Source organism: Anopheles moucheti, chromosome 2 (assembly GCF_943734755.1).
Source record: "Anopheles moucheti chromosome 2, idAnoMoucSN_F20_07, whole genome shotgun sequence".
NCBI classification, from domain to species: domain Eukaryota; kingdom Metazoa; phylum Arthropoda; class Insecta; order Diptera; family Culicidae; genus Anopheles; species Anopheles moucheti.
The window spans coordinates 6,928,905-6,945,509 of record NC_069140.1 but is presented as its reverse complement, the minus strand read 5'-3'; the positions used below and the strand labels follow the sequence as shown (position 1 = coordinate 6,945,509).

Below are 16,605 nucleotides of genomic sequence, written 5' to 3'. Positions count from 1 at the left end.
AGTTTTTGTGCTAGCTGATGGTGGCTTTTTTTTACAAATGGGATAAAAGAACGTAAAACGGAAAAAGTCACACGTTAGTTCAAAGGTACAGATTTATACGAACAGAAACAGATGCGAACGACGGTTTATTCACAAAGTATGGTTTAATTCTACAGCGAACGGATTGACGAACAGAAACCAGGTCGAGCTGTTGGCAAACTGTCGAAAATCCTCTTCAGAATACATCGACCAACACAAAGTAATCAAATGAACGTTTAAATGTAATCTTCCAAATTATTTATTCCACATGTCGCAGCAATTGATTTCATCTCTGCATTGGACATGATGATATGCTTCAATTAAATTTTATCGCAGAGTACACACTTGCTTGCAAAACAAAACATATTGTACTAACGTTAATCGCGCTGACACTGATGCTCCGTGAGTATTGTGTTTAACCAACGAATTATTTTAATAGCGTTTACATTGTGAAATTAACCATTACTACAGCAAAACAGGTCGAATGTCAGTAGTAAGAACATACTTTCGGTAGCATTTATGATGCTGATTGCATTTTAAATTTCGTCCATTCCTATAGTAACTTCTACTATAACAAATGAGAATTATAAAGTATCACGTTAGTTCTTTACCTAAAGTTCCGTCATAAGGAGCTATAATAACACAATATATAAAAATAACTTAAAAAAAAAACACTCATAAATATTACACCCCTTGAAAGCTCTCTTGAACAATTCGTTTCGATAATTGTCGTCAAATCTAACATCTGGACGGAAATTGACGGCTTTTGAGAAAAAAATTAAATTCAACTACTTTTTAAACGGGGTTTGACAACACTGCAATTTGCTATCTTATCTTTAACTGAGAAATCATTTGCTGAGAATTGATATATCGTTGTACTTGTTGAAATAATCGCTAAAAACCTTCATTATTTTCAGGTTTGATTGGGAAGATTCACCTTCTAATTGATGTTCGATTAATGAAACTTTTCGATGGTATTCAGAATGGGTTCATGCTTGTAGCACGAAGAATCATCTGTTCTGTTCCACAGCACGCAGTTTGTGCGTTATTCCACTGTAGCTAATGCATCTGTGGTACACCGTGTGCAACGCTGTGGAAAACGTGACGTACGACCTAGTTTCTACTCCTAACCGTATGATTATCTGCGTTCGCTAATATGCGTTAGCATTGGTCATTTTTTGTTCGGCGTTAGTTGAGGTACCTTACTCTTGCTTTTGTAGGAAATTACCTACACAGCTGCCGATGAGAAGGTGCGTAATGACCCACAAAAGGAATTTGCACCAAACGTGCCTACAGGTTTCAAATCAAATGCAAAAGAGGCTTACCTTTCCTCGCATTAGAAGTTGTTTTGATCAAATTTCAAGCACACGTGAACCATATTCGATGACGGTTCTATTTGCACAATTGTGGGACGGTTTCGTTGTTAGCTGCAGTGCAGTTGTAGAAAAGTGGGTTTATCAGTCGCACTGGGCTTCTGTGTAATATCGAGCGTGATACAGGATGAAATACGAAGCTTTACTGAAAATCTCTTTACTGTTAGTTTTTATTACACTTGTGGGTGCGAAACGGTGGGCAAGCCTCACATTTTCCGATCCTTGTTTGGAAAAGCGCAGTGAGTGTCAGTTGGTATATGGCGTTTACGCTCGATACGCTTAGGCATAAACTTTTTAATTTGCATCAGTGTGAAAATAAATATAGACCAGTATTCTGAAATGCATTTTTATCCCTTTTACTCCTTGCAAAGTGTGCCCAAACAATGAAGAATTCATCTGCTGTGGACCGTGCGTCGAGCCGACCTGTTTCAAACCGAACCCCAGGAAAAAGTGTGGCAAAGTGTGCGTTGCGGGATGCTTCTGCCAACCAAACTACATACGTCGCGTAATTGGGGGACCGTGTGTTTTAGCGGACAGTTGCCCACCGCTCAAGAAAGTTACTAAGACACCATAAGACGTTCACACATGAGTGACGATAAATATGTTGTAAAATTGTTTGTTTTCTTTAAAATGTACTGCAAATCTGGTAAGATACTGGTCTACGTGGTAAGATAAGTTGATACGGCCAGGTCCTTCTATCGTAAAAAAAATCTAACCAAATAAAACAATTAATTCAATGCAAATGCATTAGCAATATGATAGTATTAGTTTTCTATTTTTGACATTATGGAACCACAAGTTCAACCCCAAGTTTTTGTTTTTATCAATAACGATAACGCAATGGCATGATGTTTTCCATCATCAGAACTAACTCTGATAAAAGATATAGCTGATCGTTAGCTGATCTTTAGGTTACGCGTTTTTTACGGTACACAAATGGACACAGATGACTTAAAACGTCAAATTAATTTAAACAATATCGTCATGAATGGAAGGAAAATCTTCCATTTTGTTATGCATTTGTAATACTTGCCTGTTTGCCACCGTTTTAAGTTTTCCACAACACAGTATACCGTATGATTGTGTGCGAGAAAAATGCGATAAAAGTAAGTTCGCAGTGTTTTAACGAAGAATTCTTGACTATTCATGACTGACGGACTGAAATACAACGCCACTACCGATATTACCACTTTTCCACAATGTTCTGATCGTTCTGCACCAGAACACGGTCAAAATAATGTGATTCGACAATGTCAATGCACTGGCTCATGTAGAAGCAGCTGCAAATTGTTTGTTAAAGAAGATCCTTTTTCACAAAATGAAACATCGGTTACAAGAATGAGCAGATATTTACCGTGAGCAAGGTGCATCCACATCATTCGGTCGTAGTCTTCATGCAGCTACTATCCTAAACAGTATCCATTCGGAATTACCACAGCTTCGCCAACAAAAACGGGAAAAACAGGAAGGAATCCAAAACAATCCACCACATAAACACATATTTGCACCGTTTTTTTCTATCTTCATTGTTCAGTTGTGCACAACACTGTCGCTGTTTGCTGGATGAAACTGAGGATATAAAACCAAATTCCTGACAAGATACTCTCATCATTGACCAGCTATAATGAAGCTTCTGTTAGTGTTTTCCGTGCTGCTGCTTGCTAGCAGCCTCGAGGCCGAGCGCTGTACTCCAAGTACGAATATAAGCGACCTTCAGCAAGACGTACTGCAGTTTCTAACGCCCTATTTATCCTTCCAGTGAAATGTCCGGCCAACGAAGTTTGGAGCTGTTGTCCGCCCTGCCCGCAAAGGTACTGCACACCAAAAAAAATGATGTGTGCCGCTGTTTGTAGACCAGGATGCACCTGTCAGGCGGGTTATGTTAGGGACGATGCAACTAGCAAATGTATTCCGCAAAAGATGTGCTACGTTACCAAATCTCCGCGATAAACGGAAAACATTCGTCATAGTTGTGTTTTTTAAGTGATGGAACAAAATGTGGGGCACATTACTGTGAGAAATAAAATGCAATTGCATTAACTCAACTATATCATGTGTCTTTTTGAAAGCAAATGATTCTCGTGTGCCTGTTACATTATTTTTTTTATTTCATAAATTCTACTCATCGGATAGCATACGAAGTCACAGCCAAATCAATTCGTCATACATTCGTTGAAGTGTACTAAAGTTTAGACTATGCTAAGTATGCTGCTCCACGTACGCGTTTATCAGAACGATATTCCATGAAAAGAAATATTTTCTTTCTGTTCGCGAGTTCCCTAAACTAGACGATCATTTTTCACAACCGTCATGGAAGTATGAGTGTGGTGCATCCACCTCATCCGATCGTATTTTTCACGAAGCCTTTACTTTCTTGTTTTTTGCGTTACAGATATTTAGGTAAATATTGATTCAATCTGCAGGCACAGCACTAATACCGAACGAAGCAGTAGCTACAATATTACCAGGATCTCCACGTTAACACATTCCGTTTCCTTGTTTTCATTGCTCAGTTGTGCCGGTTCGTTGCTTAACATTGTGGATATAAAACTCAAACACATATGAGCTACACGTATCATTTGCTGGTTAAAATGAGGCTTTTGCTAGTGCTTTCCGTGCTGCTTCTCGTTGGTTGCCTCGAGGCCATCCGTTGCGTTCCAAGTAAGATTTTTGTTTTGTTTGCCTGTTTGGCTTAGAAAGATTCAATCCTTGTGAACTAATTATGGATTTATCGTTTTTTTGCAGAACGATGCCCCAGAAATGAAATTTACAACTGTTGTGCGTCATGCCCGGAGAAGTATTGCACCCCAACGGATGTAAATTGTCCCACCGTTTGTCGGCCAGCGTGCGTCTGTCGTGCGGGTTACGCCAGGGAATTCGAATATGGCAACTGTATTCCGAAAAAGAAATGTAAAAGTGCACAAATTCCCACACAATGAAAACAAAGCATTTTGATAATAAGAAGAAAAATCCTTTAAAGCCACGCAAGAGAATTATTAAGAAGAATAAAGTGCATCAACTGTAGTCATTTGCACATTTGTTAGAAATAAATAACATTTTTCTAGAAGTTGCCAATATTTTTCCTGCTTTCCATAATCGTCGGGCAAGCACTGCTTCTTTATTCGTCAATTTAGCATAAAATTTACTTAAGGTCTTCCTGACAATGCTTCTGTTTCCGATGTGTTTCCGATTCAGCTCGTATGTAATAACCAAACAGCGTTGAAACAGCTACGTGAACTGCATTTGATTGTGGTTCTTCCCAGATTCTACCGTCGCTAGAATGATGTGTCTGCATGCGAAAATATTGCCCAGCAGCTCTAGCTTAAAACATTCAAATTTAAGGCGAAGACGAATATCCATTTACACAAGTGCATAAGGCGAGAAGTGACAGACACACGAGAAGGATACCAGCTGAAGAAACGTGAAAAAAAGACGAAAACGTTCTGTTTCCAGAAGAATAATGCATATCGGAGGAGAATTTTATCTTCAATATCATCCACAAGATGGAATATCCATTCTTTGTCAGAATGGACATGGAGTATTTGGCCAAAACTTCCCAGCCTCGCCTGAAGAACAGTGTACATTAAAGCGCACTTTTATCGTCGATCGATCGGCAAGCGACAAATGTTGGAAACTGTTGCAAATGACAGCACCGCCTTTTCCCAAAAGCTCCCGACAGTGTTTCGCCATGAGAACAAACAGACAGCGATTGCCGATTTGCACAGCTGAAGTGTGAAGCTTCTTCGGCGTGTTGTACATGCCTTCGGGATTACAATCGATACTGTTCAGTTTGGATAGAAACTGGTCCGTATCTCGCACTGTGTCGTGCCATCCGACACTCAGTGCGAATCGGTATGAATTGGGTGATCGTTTTGTTATTTGCTGCTGGGTGTGGAATTTGTGTGGCTCAGACCACCACCACGAGCCCACGTCCGGGTACGACCCGGACTAGTAAACCCGAACCGAAAGGACTAATTCCTTTGACGGCTGGAGCGAAATGTCCCATACGTAAGTGAAAAACGGTGCTTGGAAACACCTTGGAATGACGGGTCCGGTACGGAATTTCTAAGTCCAATCTGTTGCACAACCCTTCTTATCCCTTCCTGGCAGGCACCTGTCGACGCAATGAGGTACTGAGAACCTGTGGATTATGCTACGATAATACTTGTTCCGGTCAGGCAATACCGATGTGCCAGAAAATTTGCTACTGTGGCTGTTATTGCAAGGTTGGTTACGTACGGACGACTACCGATGGACCGTGTGTTCTACCGAAGCAGTGCCCAATAGTTCCTATAGAGGATAGCGGATAGAAAAATTGTCATAAAGTATAAATGGGGTTTGTTCACAAAGTACGCAGCAATTGAATTTTATTTACTAATGGAGTTTGCATGGTCAAAGTTCACAAAATTGGTGACGCGTGTAGGTAATAGGCATGCAAACGCTTCCCGCAAAAAGAAAACTGATTTTTGATCGCCGGAAAAATTACTACCATTTTAAATGTTCGTTTCCTGTGCTTAACGGAAAATCGATCCATTATAATCACAGTGGAACGCCATTTATCGTGGTAATGCGCGATTGGCCGGATAATAGATATATCTTTTTATCTGATAAATAATAATGTTTATTGAGGAGGCAAACTATCATCTGACTCACTCGTTTAGAATACTTTCGAAACTTCAGTGTGCTGTTGTATTTCAAAATAATCAAAATGTAAATGTAAATGCTTGAGCAGTTCTGTCAGCAATTGCAACAGCCAGTGGAATATTGCTGGCGCCTGATTTTATGCAACAAAATACCGCAAAGCAATACATGTCACCGTAAATGTACAGGTTAGTAGCAAGTTCTTATTAGTCGATCGATTAGACACCATACCGACCATGAAGAAAAGTCCAAACTAGTACACGGTGCCCTCTGATGTCAAACACAAATATGGTAAACGCCAATGCTTGAAAACATTTCAAAATGTCTGCGCCAGCATCTGTTGGAATGGAAAAACTGCTATATATTTTACCTTCACGAAGACATCATCACGGTCAGATGATGAAAGCCGCATCTAGTTGCACCGGTCAGGCAACGGAAATTTTATGAAAAACCTGTTCTAAGATAGAATATTTACCAGCACAGGTCATATTCATGGCATACTCAGAACAGTTTTTTTTTCAATTTTGAAGTGTCAACACAGTATCACTATTTACATTAAAATTTTTTTGTTTCCCTAATATGAATTCCTTTTACGCGATATCTTTGTTCATGAACTACTTTACAAATATTGAACTACTTTTCCAATTTACCACCTCTTTTAAAACATTTATTAGTCAATAATTCATCCTTTTTTTACATGAAAATTCTTTGTGTTTATTTTAACATTTTCCACACATTATAAATGTGGGAAGCAAAGCATTTTATAAGTAGTTACAACTACGAGCTATTCAGCTCGTAACGAAAAACTTTCACTGTCGCACATCGAAACACAAGAAAGGAAGAAGCAAACGCGGTGTTATTGTTGCGCCATGTAGCACCATTGGCAGCTTATAGGTTCATCGAAGCATGTGGATAGTTTATAGTGCTGACCGGTACATATGCCGCACGATTGCATAACGCCTTCGGTCATACGCGCTGTAATTCATGATCCTCGGACGACGAGTGCAATCGAGGCGTTGCTACGTTGCTGCTTTCCTCTTGACCAAGAAACGTTTTCATGAACGGTTTGCTGGGTTGACCTGCTTGACGCATGCAATTAGCAGGTTGAGATGATTTTATTTTTAATGATTTTTCAGGTCAGAGCTGTTGGCTCACCGGTCGATCGAGAATGCTTATCTTGATCTCTTTTCATGCATGCTGTGGAGTGAAAAAAAAAAGTATTACGAACCGGAGGGCCCACGAGCTCGGCAATGAGTTTTGGTGTAACGAATCAACTTATTTTTCTTTTACTCGCGAGTACTCCATTAAGAGGGGTTTTACCGACACATGATTGCGTTAATTTAATATGCGCTGTGCTAACAATATTGAGTGAATAACATAAACTCGGAAAACTACGAGAATATCTAGGTTTGTGCTTTTTAAAAGGTAAAATAACTATGAAAACTATCAAACAAAACGATCAAAGTTACATTCACTCTGTCAATAAAGCAATTGCAGCTAAACAAACAACCTAAACATGAACAGCAACAGCAAAAAATCAGGAAACCATCAATTTGGCTAACATAAACAAGACCTTTATCGTAAACACAATGTCAGCCCTGTTTGATCGTACCGTCGCGACTCGTTATGGTGGTATTCCCATCGAATTCACGGTTAGTTGATTTGTAGACGAGTTCAACCGGAGTTCAACTGCACCTTTCCAAATGACTGCTTGCCGCGGAAGAAACCACGATCAATGATCCAATAAATATCGCTTCAACATACACAATGGATAGATTATACTTGCAGCGTTGACTTACTAATTCCCTTTTGGAGAAAAATCATTATAGGACATTTGCTGCCAGTGAGGTGATTCAGTAAGGCCTTCATTTATTTTTTTACTTCCTTTTGACTGTCAATGGCCTAGTCTATTTGAATTGTGTCATTAAGTTTTCAAATTACCCGTCATTCGTTAGTTCATGCATTTCTCTTCTGATATATGTAACTTTCCATTGCTGATTGATCAGTAGGGATCATATTCGTTATTTTAAACTAATTTTTCCTTGCAAACATTTTGTATATTTAGAATAATAATAAACAATAAACAATTAATTAAATAAGCCGTAACCGTACAAAAGATAGGGTATATTTGAATTTGAGTTACGAAAACGTGACATCCGTTTAATAGTTCTCAAGCTCCCAGTGACTTTCCTGTTCCGGAACGTGAGGTAAAACATAAATTATTGACGAAATCTCCCATATGCAAGGACTGATGTATTTTGAAAAGTAGTTAGGCAGCATCAATAATATATACTTAGAGTACTCGGGAGATTGTATGAAAATGCAACTCGTGAGATGATTCTTGCACACGTGCCCGCATTTGTCAAGCATACGATGGATCCTCAAGCAGCATTCCTGAAGATTTAACCCAACCCTGTGAAACCGGTGCTGGAACGAGCAACGGAATGTAGCTTCATCATCGTACGCAACACAGCGCAGGTATCAACCAAGCAACAGTCACGAAATTAAACGTTTCACTTCGCCACGAAGCACAATTTTCTACTTGCGATGAATAAAATATTTCTTGGCGCATGTATATCGAAATAAAATTGAATATTTCCGACTCGTTTACGCCAGGGAAAAGCCGCGCCAGGTGCGCATTGTGTAACGGGAATAACCTTGATTCATGCAAATCATGCCACAATTGCTGCAAATCACTCATATCGGTTGCTTGGGGAATTGCTGGGGGAAATTGAAAAACGTGTGTGGAAATTCTTTTACAGGCAAATCCAAAAGTACCTTGTACCTGAGTGTAAACTGAAAATCTGGTACCGGCGCTGAAGGTATGTCCTTTTGGACAAGGACGAATGGTGTATGTGCACCTTCACATTTACAGTCAAGAGGCTATAAAATGTTGCACAATACACACTGGAGTAACGTAGTAACAATAAAACTGCTCACTTTAAACATTTTCAGCCGGCATCGTTATTTCGTATGCACTAGAAAACATATGCACGATTTTTTACAAAGCGGAAACAACGGCCACATCCGACCCGGAAATTCTGATCTCACACACATTGCATCTGAGCATCACAGCATTCCACTTAGTGGCCTAGTGGTCTGATGTGTCCAGTGAATAGCAGACACTTTTGTCTGTTTGTTCGAGCAAACTAACAACATGGTGACATTTAAAGGCGCCTCGTGACAAACGACCAAATGGATAAAGAGAGGCGTAAACCGAGCGTAAAGCTCAGATGCTCCAGGGTTGCGAATGATAAAAAGCACTTTCTGGCGCTGCAAGGGATTCTGGATGAAGAGAAAAACCAAACCCGTACCGTGTAGGTTCAGATTTTTCACATTACACTGAAATAAAGCAAAAAAAGTATGAATGGCCGTAACACAGGTCTGTAAAAATGTTTATTCTGGGGCGTTGATACAAATATGAAATGTGGAAAGGAAAAACCCCCGTCATCACATGTCATTTGTTTTAATGTTTTTTTTTCTCTGTGTTGGAGTTTTGCATCAAAAAAGCTGTGTGTGTACAGGACTTTTGTGGAATAATTTGTTACGGAAACACGCTGTTCCCAGCTGGTTGTTTCGAAGGGACACTTTTTTAATTGATTACCGCTCCAATTCTAGCAAATACCACGTGAAACCCCCACTACGTATGGATGGAAACTCTTTTGGCACCTTTTGGAGAAAACGGAAATCGGTGGTTTAATCGGGTTTGCTGTGCATGCGGTTTTAAATGGCAAAGTATCATGCTCGGTTGACCTTGTCTCAAGGCTATCCGGAACAGGTTAATGCACTCGTAACGATTGATTACGAGTAGTGCATCTTGCAGCCACGTATTCGGTATTCGAAAACATTACCAAAGAAGTGAACGTACATGAACGCACTTTAGCAACAACTGAAAGAATTGGGTGGTAGATCTTAAAGTCGTATTACGGGTTTGCACATTACAATGCAATACTGTTAGTGGTGGCTGAAGTACTGGAAGTTCTCCCCTAGAACGTTGCAACTTTTCCATTCACTATGTCACGCGTGAAGGTTACGTAAGACGGGGTTTTCAAGGGGGCTGCAGATAAAACGAGTTGGCTTTTGTCGTATGTATCGGTTGGAGTTAAATGCTTTTGTACAGTTCATGTCATAATTATAAGGTTACTGGCGAAATAGCAGCATATGGATTTAATCGATTCTTTTTTTATTAAATTTTGACGATCAAAAATGTTTTAAAAGCCTAGATGTTTGGGATAAATTTTAATGGAAATAATAAAAAAACTCAACTTGATAGAACAACATAAATATATCTTCTATTTTCAATATGTAGACACGTGATATAGCAATAGGTTACCTCTTTATCAGTTCCCCTTTAAGTATGTTTTAAAGTGTATGTTGGAAACATACAATGAGTCATGGTTTTATCCACCCCGAAACCTATTTCAATACTACCTTGAAATTACTATCACTACAAGTAACACATCCAAAACGGATGCTGTACACCGTGTAAGAGCTGTCAATGAAGGTAGACCGTAACGCTTACTGCGATGCTACCATTGTCTCCAGGTCGTGCGTGAATTTATGAGTAAAACATACATAACCTTACCATGACCCACACATAATAATCTAAAAATTGTTCATCTCCAAAAAAAAAAAACGCCCAAACAATCATGTACATTGTGTCACCGCGACACCGTGACACTGTGCCCTACCAAGCGCATCCCATTCGCGAGACGATGGTCTGTCATGTCTTGCCGCCGAAAGAAATGGTAGTTTTTGCGCAAAAATTCATACGCGCCAAAGCGACAACAACAACAAAAAAACGAGCAAATCAAAACACAGGTAACGTACTGCGAAACCGAAATTACGCAACGCGTATGACTGACTGACTGGCTGACGAGACGCTGAAACAATTTCGTGCTGCCTGCGAGCCATTTGCTGGAAGTGCGCTTAATTTCATACGCCCGGATGAAAGAAAGGAGCATAAGATGCGAAGATAAGTGGTTAAACGGGAACGAACTCAAGTGTTGTGCGAGGGTTGGGGGCAGGGGTGGACGGGAAAGAGGAGGAAGTAAAAGCTTCGAGAGCGCAAACGAGTGGCACAGATCATGTGGTGCTTGTGTTTATCCTTGACCTGAATGTGAGCAGCGGCCGGTGCGCTTTTCCTCGTTCGGGTATTTCGGAGCGTATGGCCCGTGTTTTGTTTGTATTTTATATTATTTGCGAGTTTCTTTGTTTTGTTTTGCTTATTTTTTTTCGGTGCAGCCCACCGGTGCTGACCTTGAGGTGGCGAAGATCACCAACTTCTTGTTTGGTGTGACGGCTTTTGTTTTTGTTTTCTTCTTTCACGACACACCTTTTATGCGCCGCGGCACGGTGCGTACGATGGTGTTCCCACGCAATTATTTTACATTTTCACCTCAAAAGCTACCAGTATTCTATCGAGGTTTCGGGGAAGTCTTGGTGGTGTGACTCACATTCAACTTTCGGCTTGTTTTGCTCTTGAAGCTGCACAAAAATCATAAAAACCGAAAGAGTTGTTAGGAAGCATTCGTAACTGATATTTAAAAACTAAAAACTATGCATAATCAAAGGGGTTGTGATGCATGTAATATGACACTTGATAGCCTCCTAAGATTTCAAATTGCATTTAGAACGATCGCTTAAAGGGCCGTTTGATTTATGTGTTTTTAAATATTTTTAAACCATTCAACAATGCCCGGTTTTGAATAGAGAAAGCTGCGCCATTATCCACTGCTTTTTAATCAAACGTGTGTCCAAACACCGACCGCCCACTGGTGGATGACATCCAATTTCTAATCAACGCACGCATGCCAACGCTGCTTCCCATCCCATCCGTGACGATGGTCGTGGATATGAATCAAAATATATTAAACTGGTGGTAGGCCGTACAGCCCATTTCCAGCTTAAGTTACGACCCCGGGGGTGGCACGATGCAAGGAAGGATTTTTGTGCCTTCTTTCCCTTACTTTTACCGCCAAACCGCATTTCTTTCTCGGCGCCGCGCGTTAGTATGCGAAACGGGTTTTTGTTTGAGAATGAAACGATCTGTTTATCCTTCTGGTCTCGGATGCGTCAAACGGTTTACGCCGATGGCCGCCAGAAATGGTTACGCATAAAGCACAAAATCGATTAACGCTGACAATTGTGAAGGAAGTAACCTTCATCCCCGGTAACGATCATCTCTATTTGGGAGTTGGGAGTTTATAAATTGCACCAAAAACACTCCCTAGACCATTGTTGAGACAATGAAAAAACAGATAACACTGACAGTGGACCATTTGGGTGCGGCGCATGTTGAAAGAGCAACAGCAGCAACAAGAAAAAGCGATACACGGTTTATAAAACCTTTCAAAAGTGTTTCCGAAACCCTTCCCTGGTTGTGGGGAATGTGCAATTAAATCCAAATTAGATTTTTGCACGTTTCACCTCGACGGCGGCAAAGCGGCACAAAGATGGCGTCCAATTTGATGTGTTGACGGATGGGTAACGTTTTGATACGCTGGTCGCATTTTAAACAATTGCAGCGGTGTGTGCCACAGTGAAGGATGCAAACTCATCCACCTACACATGGGTAATTGGATGGAACGGAGTAGACAATTCCCGATACAATTAGTGTTTCCTAGCTTTTGGGAAATGTCTACTGTACGCTGTATACTTTCATAATTTGTTTTACACACATTCATAGTTTTATAGATTGCTAAATCTATCTGCTAGCAATGTTTTCCAAGGTTTTCGGATTTAAGTGATGAAATTCGGATCATTACTGTATTCTTTTCGGGTTGATCTTCAATGTATAGAGGGAGATGCAGAACCTTTCTTCTTTGATGATCTACTGAAAGATGGATTCAGTTTTAGACAAGGTCTTCTCACCATACACACCTACGATACTATCCGACAGAACAGATATTTGTAGAAAGTGCAGTGGAATCCTGATCTATCTGAGCACTAGGTAAGCTTGTGAAGAATCCAGCAATGCCTTTAACTAGATCTTGAAAGACATTTTGAGAAAACTTATCATTTATGCACATATATCGTGATGATCATAGCTGGGACCGTTTAAAATCTATTATGTCCAGTACTCGCATACGCCACTGAGACAGTGAGACTCTCTGGCGTTAGAGAGAAAAATACATCAAAGGATTTCATTCAGAGATGCTCAGATTTGCACAGCGGAAAATGCCCAGAAGATCTCGTATATATAGAAGGACATGGGATCGACCGAGCTCTACAAGAAGATGTATAATAAAGTGAAATTTATAACTCTTATTGAAGTTACGAACTCCTTGATCGTGTCTGTCATTTTTGGCTTACTAGAATTATTTGACCACGTAGCCGGATATTTAGTTCTTGCTTTAAAGTCCTGTCGTGTGAACCCTTACCGGACCTCATTATCGCACAACGTATTAGACTATGCAGGCTTTGGTAGGTTGTTCATGGTATGAAAATGACACTAGACGACCGAGCCCATGAAGTAGTTTTAGAACATCAAAATGACCAAAGGAGGTATGATGGCGTTGATGAGTTCAGTAGCAAAAGCGCAATAATAGATTGACTGACGACGGAAATCCTTTCTTCTTTTTCTTCCTCTTGGAGCTAGTACTGAGGGATAAATCAAGTTTACTAGAATTATTTTAACACGTAATCGGTCAGTCCAGTCAGTCGTGAAACAGACGCCGTGTCGTTCCTGTTGTACTGCCGTATTAGACCATATTTACGTATTACGAATTCCAGGCATCATGCTGTTTAAAATATTAATGTTTGAACAGGCTAAAATCATATCAACCCACAAAAGTACTACTAAACGTGTTTCCAAATTTGTTTTGTATGGACAGAATCTCCCAGATGTTGTGCGTAGAAAATGCGCAAGATAAATAGTAGCCCTAATTCAATAGAAAATATAACTTTCTACGCATTTTCCTACGTCAGGAACGAAATTTATCAGTTCATGGTTTACATCTAGCTCAGAGGAAAGGAAGAGTTCGTTTAGATCTCTTCTTTATTTGTAGAACACAAACCAACCAGCTAACGCTTTCTCACGTCATTTATCAAAAGCACACATAGACAAAAAGAAAATAACAACCTGAACACATTACATTGCGCAACCCATTCCCTCCGACCCAATGGAATCACTTTAAAATGGTACGGTTCCATCAGGTAACTTTATTTACTTAATGTGTTTTCCTTCGGTACGAATGATCAATTTTCGGCCGCTTCGCAGTAAGATGGGTACGAAGAGAAACCAAACAACAGCTACGATACTGGGACAGTAATCGTAAAAGAAAAGAAGGAAAACGGCAGCACACCAGCGCCAATGTGCCAAATGTGCCGAAATCAATCAAAACACACCGTAAAAACGTTCCAGCTGAAGTCTTAAGCCCATTGACGCTGGTTGATTTTCTGTTGGGGTTTTTCCCCACGCTTCCCGCGGTCCACCGTCATGGTACACAAACTGTGCCATTCGGTGGCCGACGACGGTTCGACGGCTACCGTGCAACAGATTCGATACGACGAGCTCCAAGAGATGTATTCGCGGCTCGATGTGCATGGGAGGGGGGGTGGGTGAAAGGTGGACGGGCAAAAGTGTGCATGCATGCAATTACACAACACTCGGCAGTGGGACAACCCGCTGCAATCCCGCTCAGAAAAGCTCATCCACCGCAAGACGCAGCCATTGTGGCATTGTGTGGTCCACCCTCAGCTCGGCGGCTCCACTCCCCCTGAAAGCTCAATGGCCTCCCCGCAATGGCGTTGCGCTCCCAGGGTGGAGAATGATGAGTGCGCAGCGTGGAACACACAAGAGACGTGACACGGTTACAGGGTTCGGTTGGATGATGTCGGTGATGATCATGATGGTGATGATGATGATGATGAAAGATTAAATAACGCCAACCCGTAATGTGTGTGTGTAACTCTCACCTCGTGGCTACCGGCGAACTCATCCCAACATACTTCCCCAAATAACCACCCCCTCTCGTTTCCCCACCCCCCCCCCCCCCCCCTCCCCATTATGGAGTGGGTTGGCGCCAAACGCTCGACCACCTCGACCGGTCACGGTGAAAAACACATTAAATGTACTTACATTTCAATTGATTGTGGTCAACAAGCGCCCGACGCGTGACGTTGCCGACGCGCCGACTTGCGCTCGGGTTCGGTTGCGCCAGAAGCGGTACAGCAGGCGCTAAATTCGTGCCCGAGCTTATCCGCAAAGTCCGTCCGTCGGGAAAACCCGCAACTGGCGTTGGTGGTTGTTGGTGTAGTTTGGTTGGTTGGCCTCTCAATTTCTACGACCACCGGCCGCGCACACCTCGTGCGGTACAGCACTACAGCAGCGAAAACCGGCAGCAAATCACAAAACAAACAAACCACCGAACCACCGGAACGGTTTGTGCTGAAAAGCTAACGAAAGTGAGAGTTTTTTCGTGATCGAAGATCTTGGGCGAACTCCTAATGCAAAATCGCAAGCCGCGGGCAAATACGGTTTCTTCCTTTGCTTTTGCTTTGCAGCAAGCTTCACACACACGACATAATCAATTCACACCACACATCTGGGCTATTTTGGGGGGGTACGGAACAAGGGTTGGTTTTAAGGGTGATGAATGTACCAAACTGGCAGAAAAGTTACTCGCAACAAACGGGGTCCAAGAAAACTGTTACCGAATGTGTTTTTATTTCGTACACGCACACAAAATGGTGCACAAACTATCCCCCCAACTCCCTAATAAAAACAAGCACAAACAAATAAAAAAAAATGTAAACCAATGTTGTACAAAACACCTTCGGAACAGTTAATGGGACACCCTGTCGGACGTTCGGGGTTCCGGTTTTCCTTTGCATGTGTTACATTAATACTATTACTGCCATTTCCACTTCATCCCTTGTTTCACTTTCGGCCATGACACACCGGATTGTGATCGAGCATTCACTTACACACACACACACACACACACACAAACACTTAACACCAAGACTCAAATGCACGTGCGCGATCAGCTCTTGGGTGCCGACTGTGACTCTTGGCTATCGGTTAGCTTTCCCCAAACGATCACACTTCCGGTGGGGAACCCTTTTGTCTTCTGCTCTATCCCAACACATCAGCTACTGCAAGGGCCCGAACACTTCGACGACTTCGACACCAAAGCAACAAAACATAGTACAACGCTACCAGCAACCGAATTTGCCAACATTGGACGCATTGTTGATATGGCTATTGGGTTGCTTAAGGGGTTGCGAGCGTTTACACACAGATTAGAGCGCGAAGTTGTGCAGCAAACGACGTCGCGTATGAGAGAAAAGAATTGTTTATGTTAACCGAAACCTTTAGGTAATTCAATTAAACTCCCCTACTTCTATTATGATCACAACTTTATTAAAGCATTGTTGAATTTCTTTAAAATAATAAATAATTTGCAATCATCACAGACACAAACACCAAATTAAATCAAACACAAGCACATGACTCTGGCTAGAGATCCCCAAACAAAGTGGCAATTTCCGTTCCGTGTAGAATTTTAATATATATTTTTTATAAACCAATATGATGTACCCCTTACGTGCTTCAGTGCAGGTTTGT

At 41.2% G+C, this 16,605-nt stretch overlaps 2 protein-coding genes across 2 annotated transcripts; both read left to right on the top strand.

The window, feature by feature from the left end:
* Nucleotides 1-1,518: 1,518 nt before the first annotated feature.
* Nucleotides 1,519-1,965, top strand: LOC128298804 (cysteine-rich venom protein 1-like). Its single transcript, XM_053034591.1, has 2 exons — nucleotides 1,519-1,630; nucleotides 1,763-1,965. Exons 1-2 carry the CDS (start codon nucleotides 1,519-1,521, stop codon nucleotides 1,963-1,965), a joined length of 315 nt encoding a protein of 104 aa, XP_052890551.1.
* Nucleotides 1,966-3,015: 1,050 nt separating this feature from the next.
* LOC128298910 (uncharacterized) lies at nucleotides 3,016-5,701 on the top strand. The gene is made up of 5 exons (XM_053034719.1): nucleotides 3,016-3,085; nucleotides 3,151-3,202; nucleotides 3,784-3,791; nucleotides 5,235-5,399; nucleotides 5,502-5,701. The coding sequence occupies exons 1-5, from the start codon at nucleotides 3,016-3,018 to the stop codon at nucleotides 5,699-5,701; spliced, it is 495 nt and encodes a 164-aa protein (XP_052890679.1).
* The last annotated feature ends 10,904 nt before the right edge of the window (nucleotides 5,702-16,605 follow it).

Coding starts and splice junctions, on each gene's coding strand:
- LOC128298804 (XM_053034591.1), top strand. CDS start 1,519: ATGAAATACGAAGCTTTACTGAAAATCTCTTTACTGTTAGTTTTTATT. Junction 1,631..1,762: donor TCCTTGTTTGGAAAAGCGCA/GTGAGTGTCAGT, acceptor CTCCTTGCAAAG/TGTGCCCAAACAATGAAGAA.
- LOC128298910 (XM_053034719.1), top strand. CDS start 3,016: ATGAAGCTTCTGTTAGTGTTTTCCGTGCTGCTGCTTGCTAGCAGCCTC. Junction 3,086..3,150: donor GGCCGAGCGCTGTACTCCAA/GTACGAATATAA, acceptor TTATCCTTCCAG/TGAAATGTCCGGCCAACGAA. Junction 5,400..5,501: donor TGGAGCGAAATGTCCCATAC/GTAAGTGAAAAA, acceptor CCTTCCTGGCAG/GCACCTGTCGACGCAATGAG.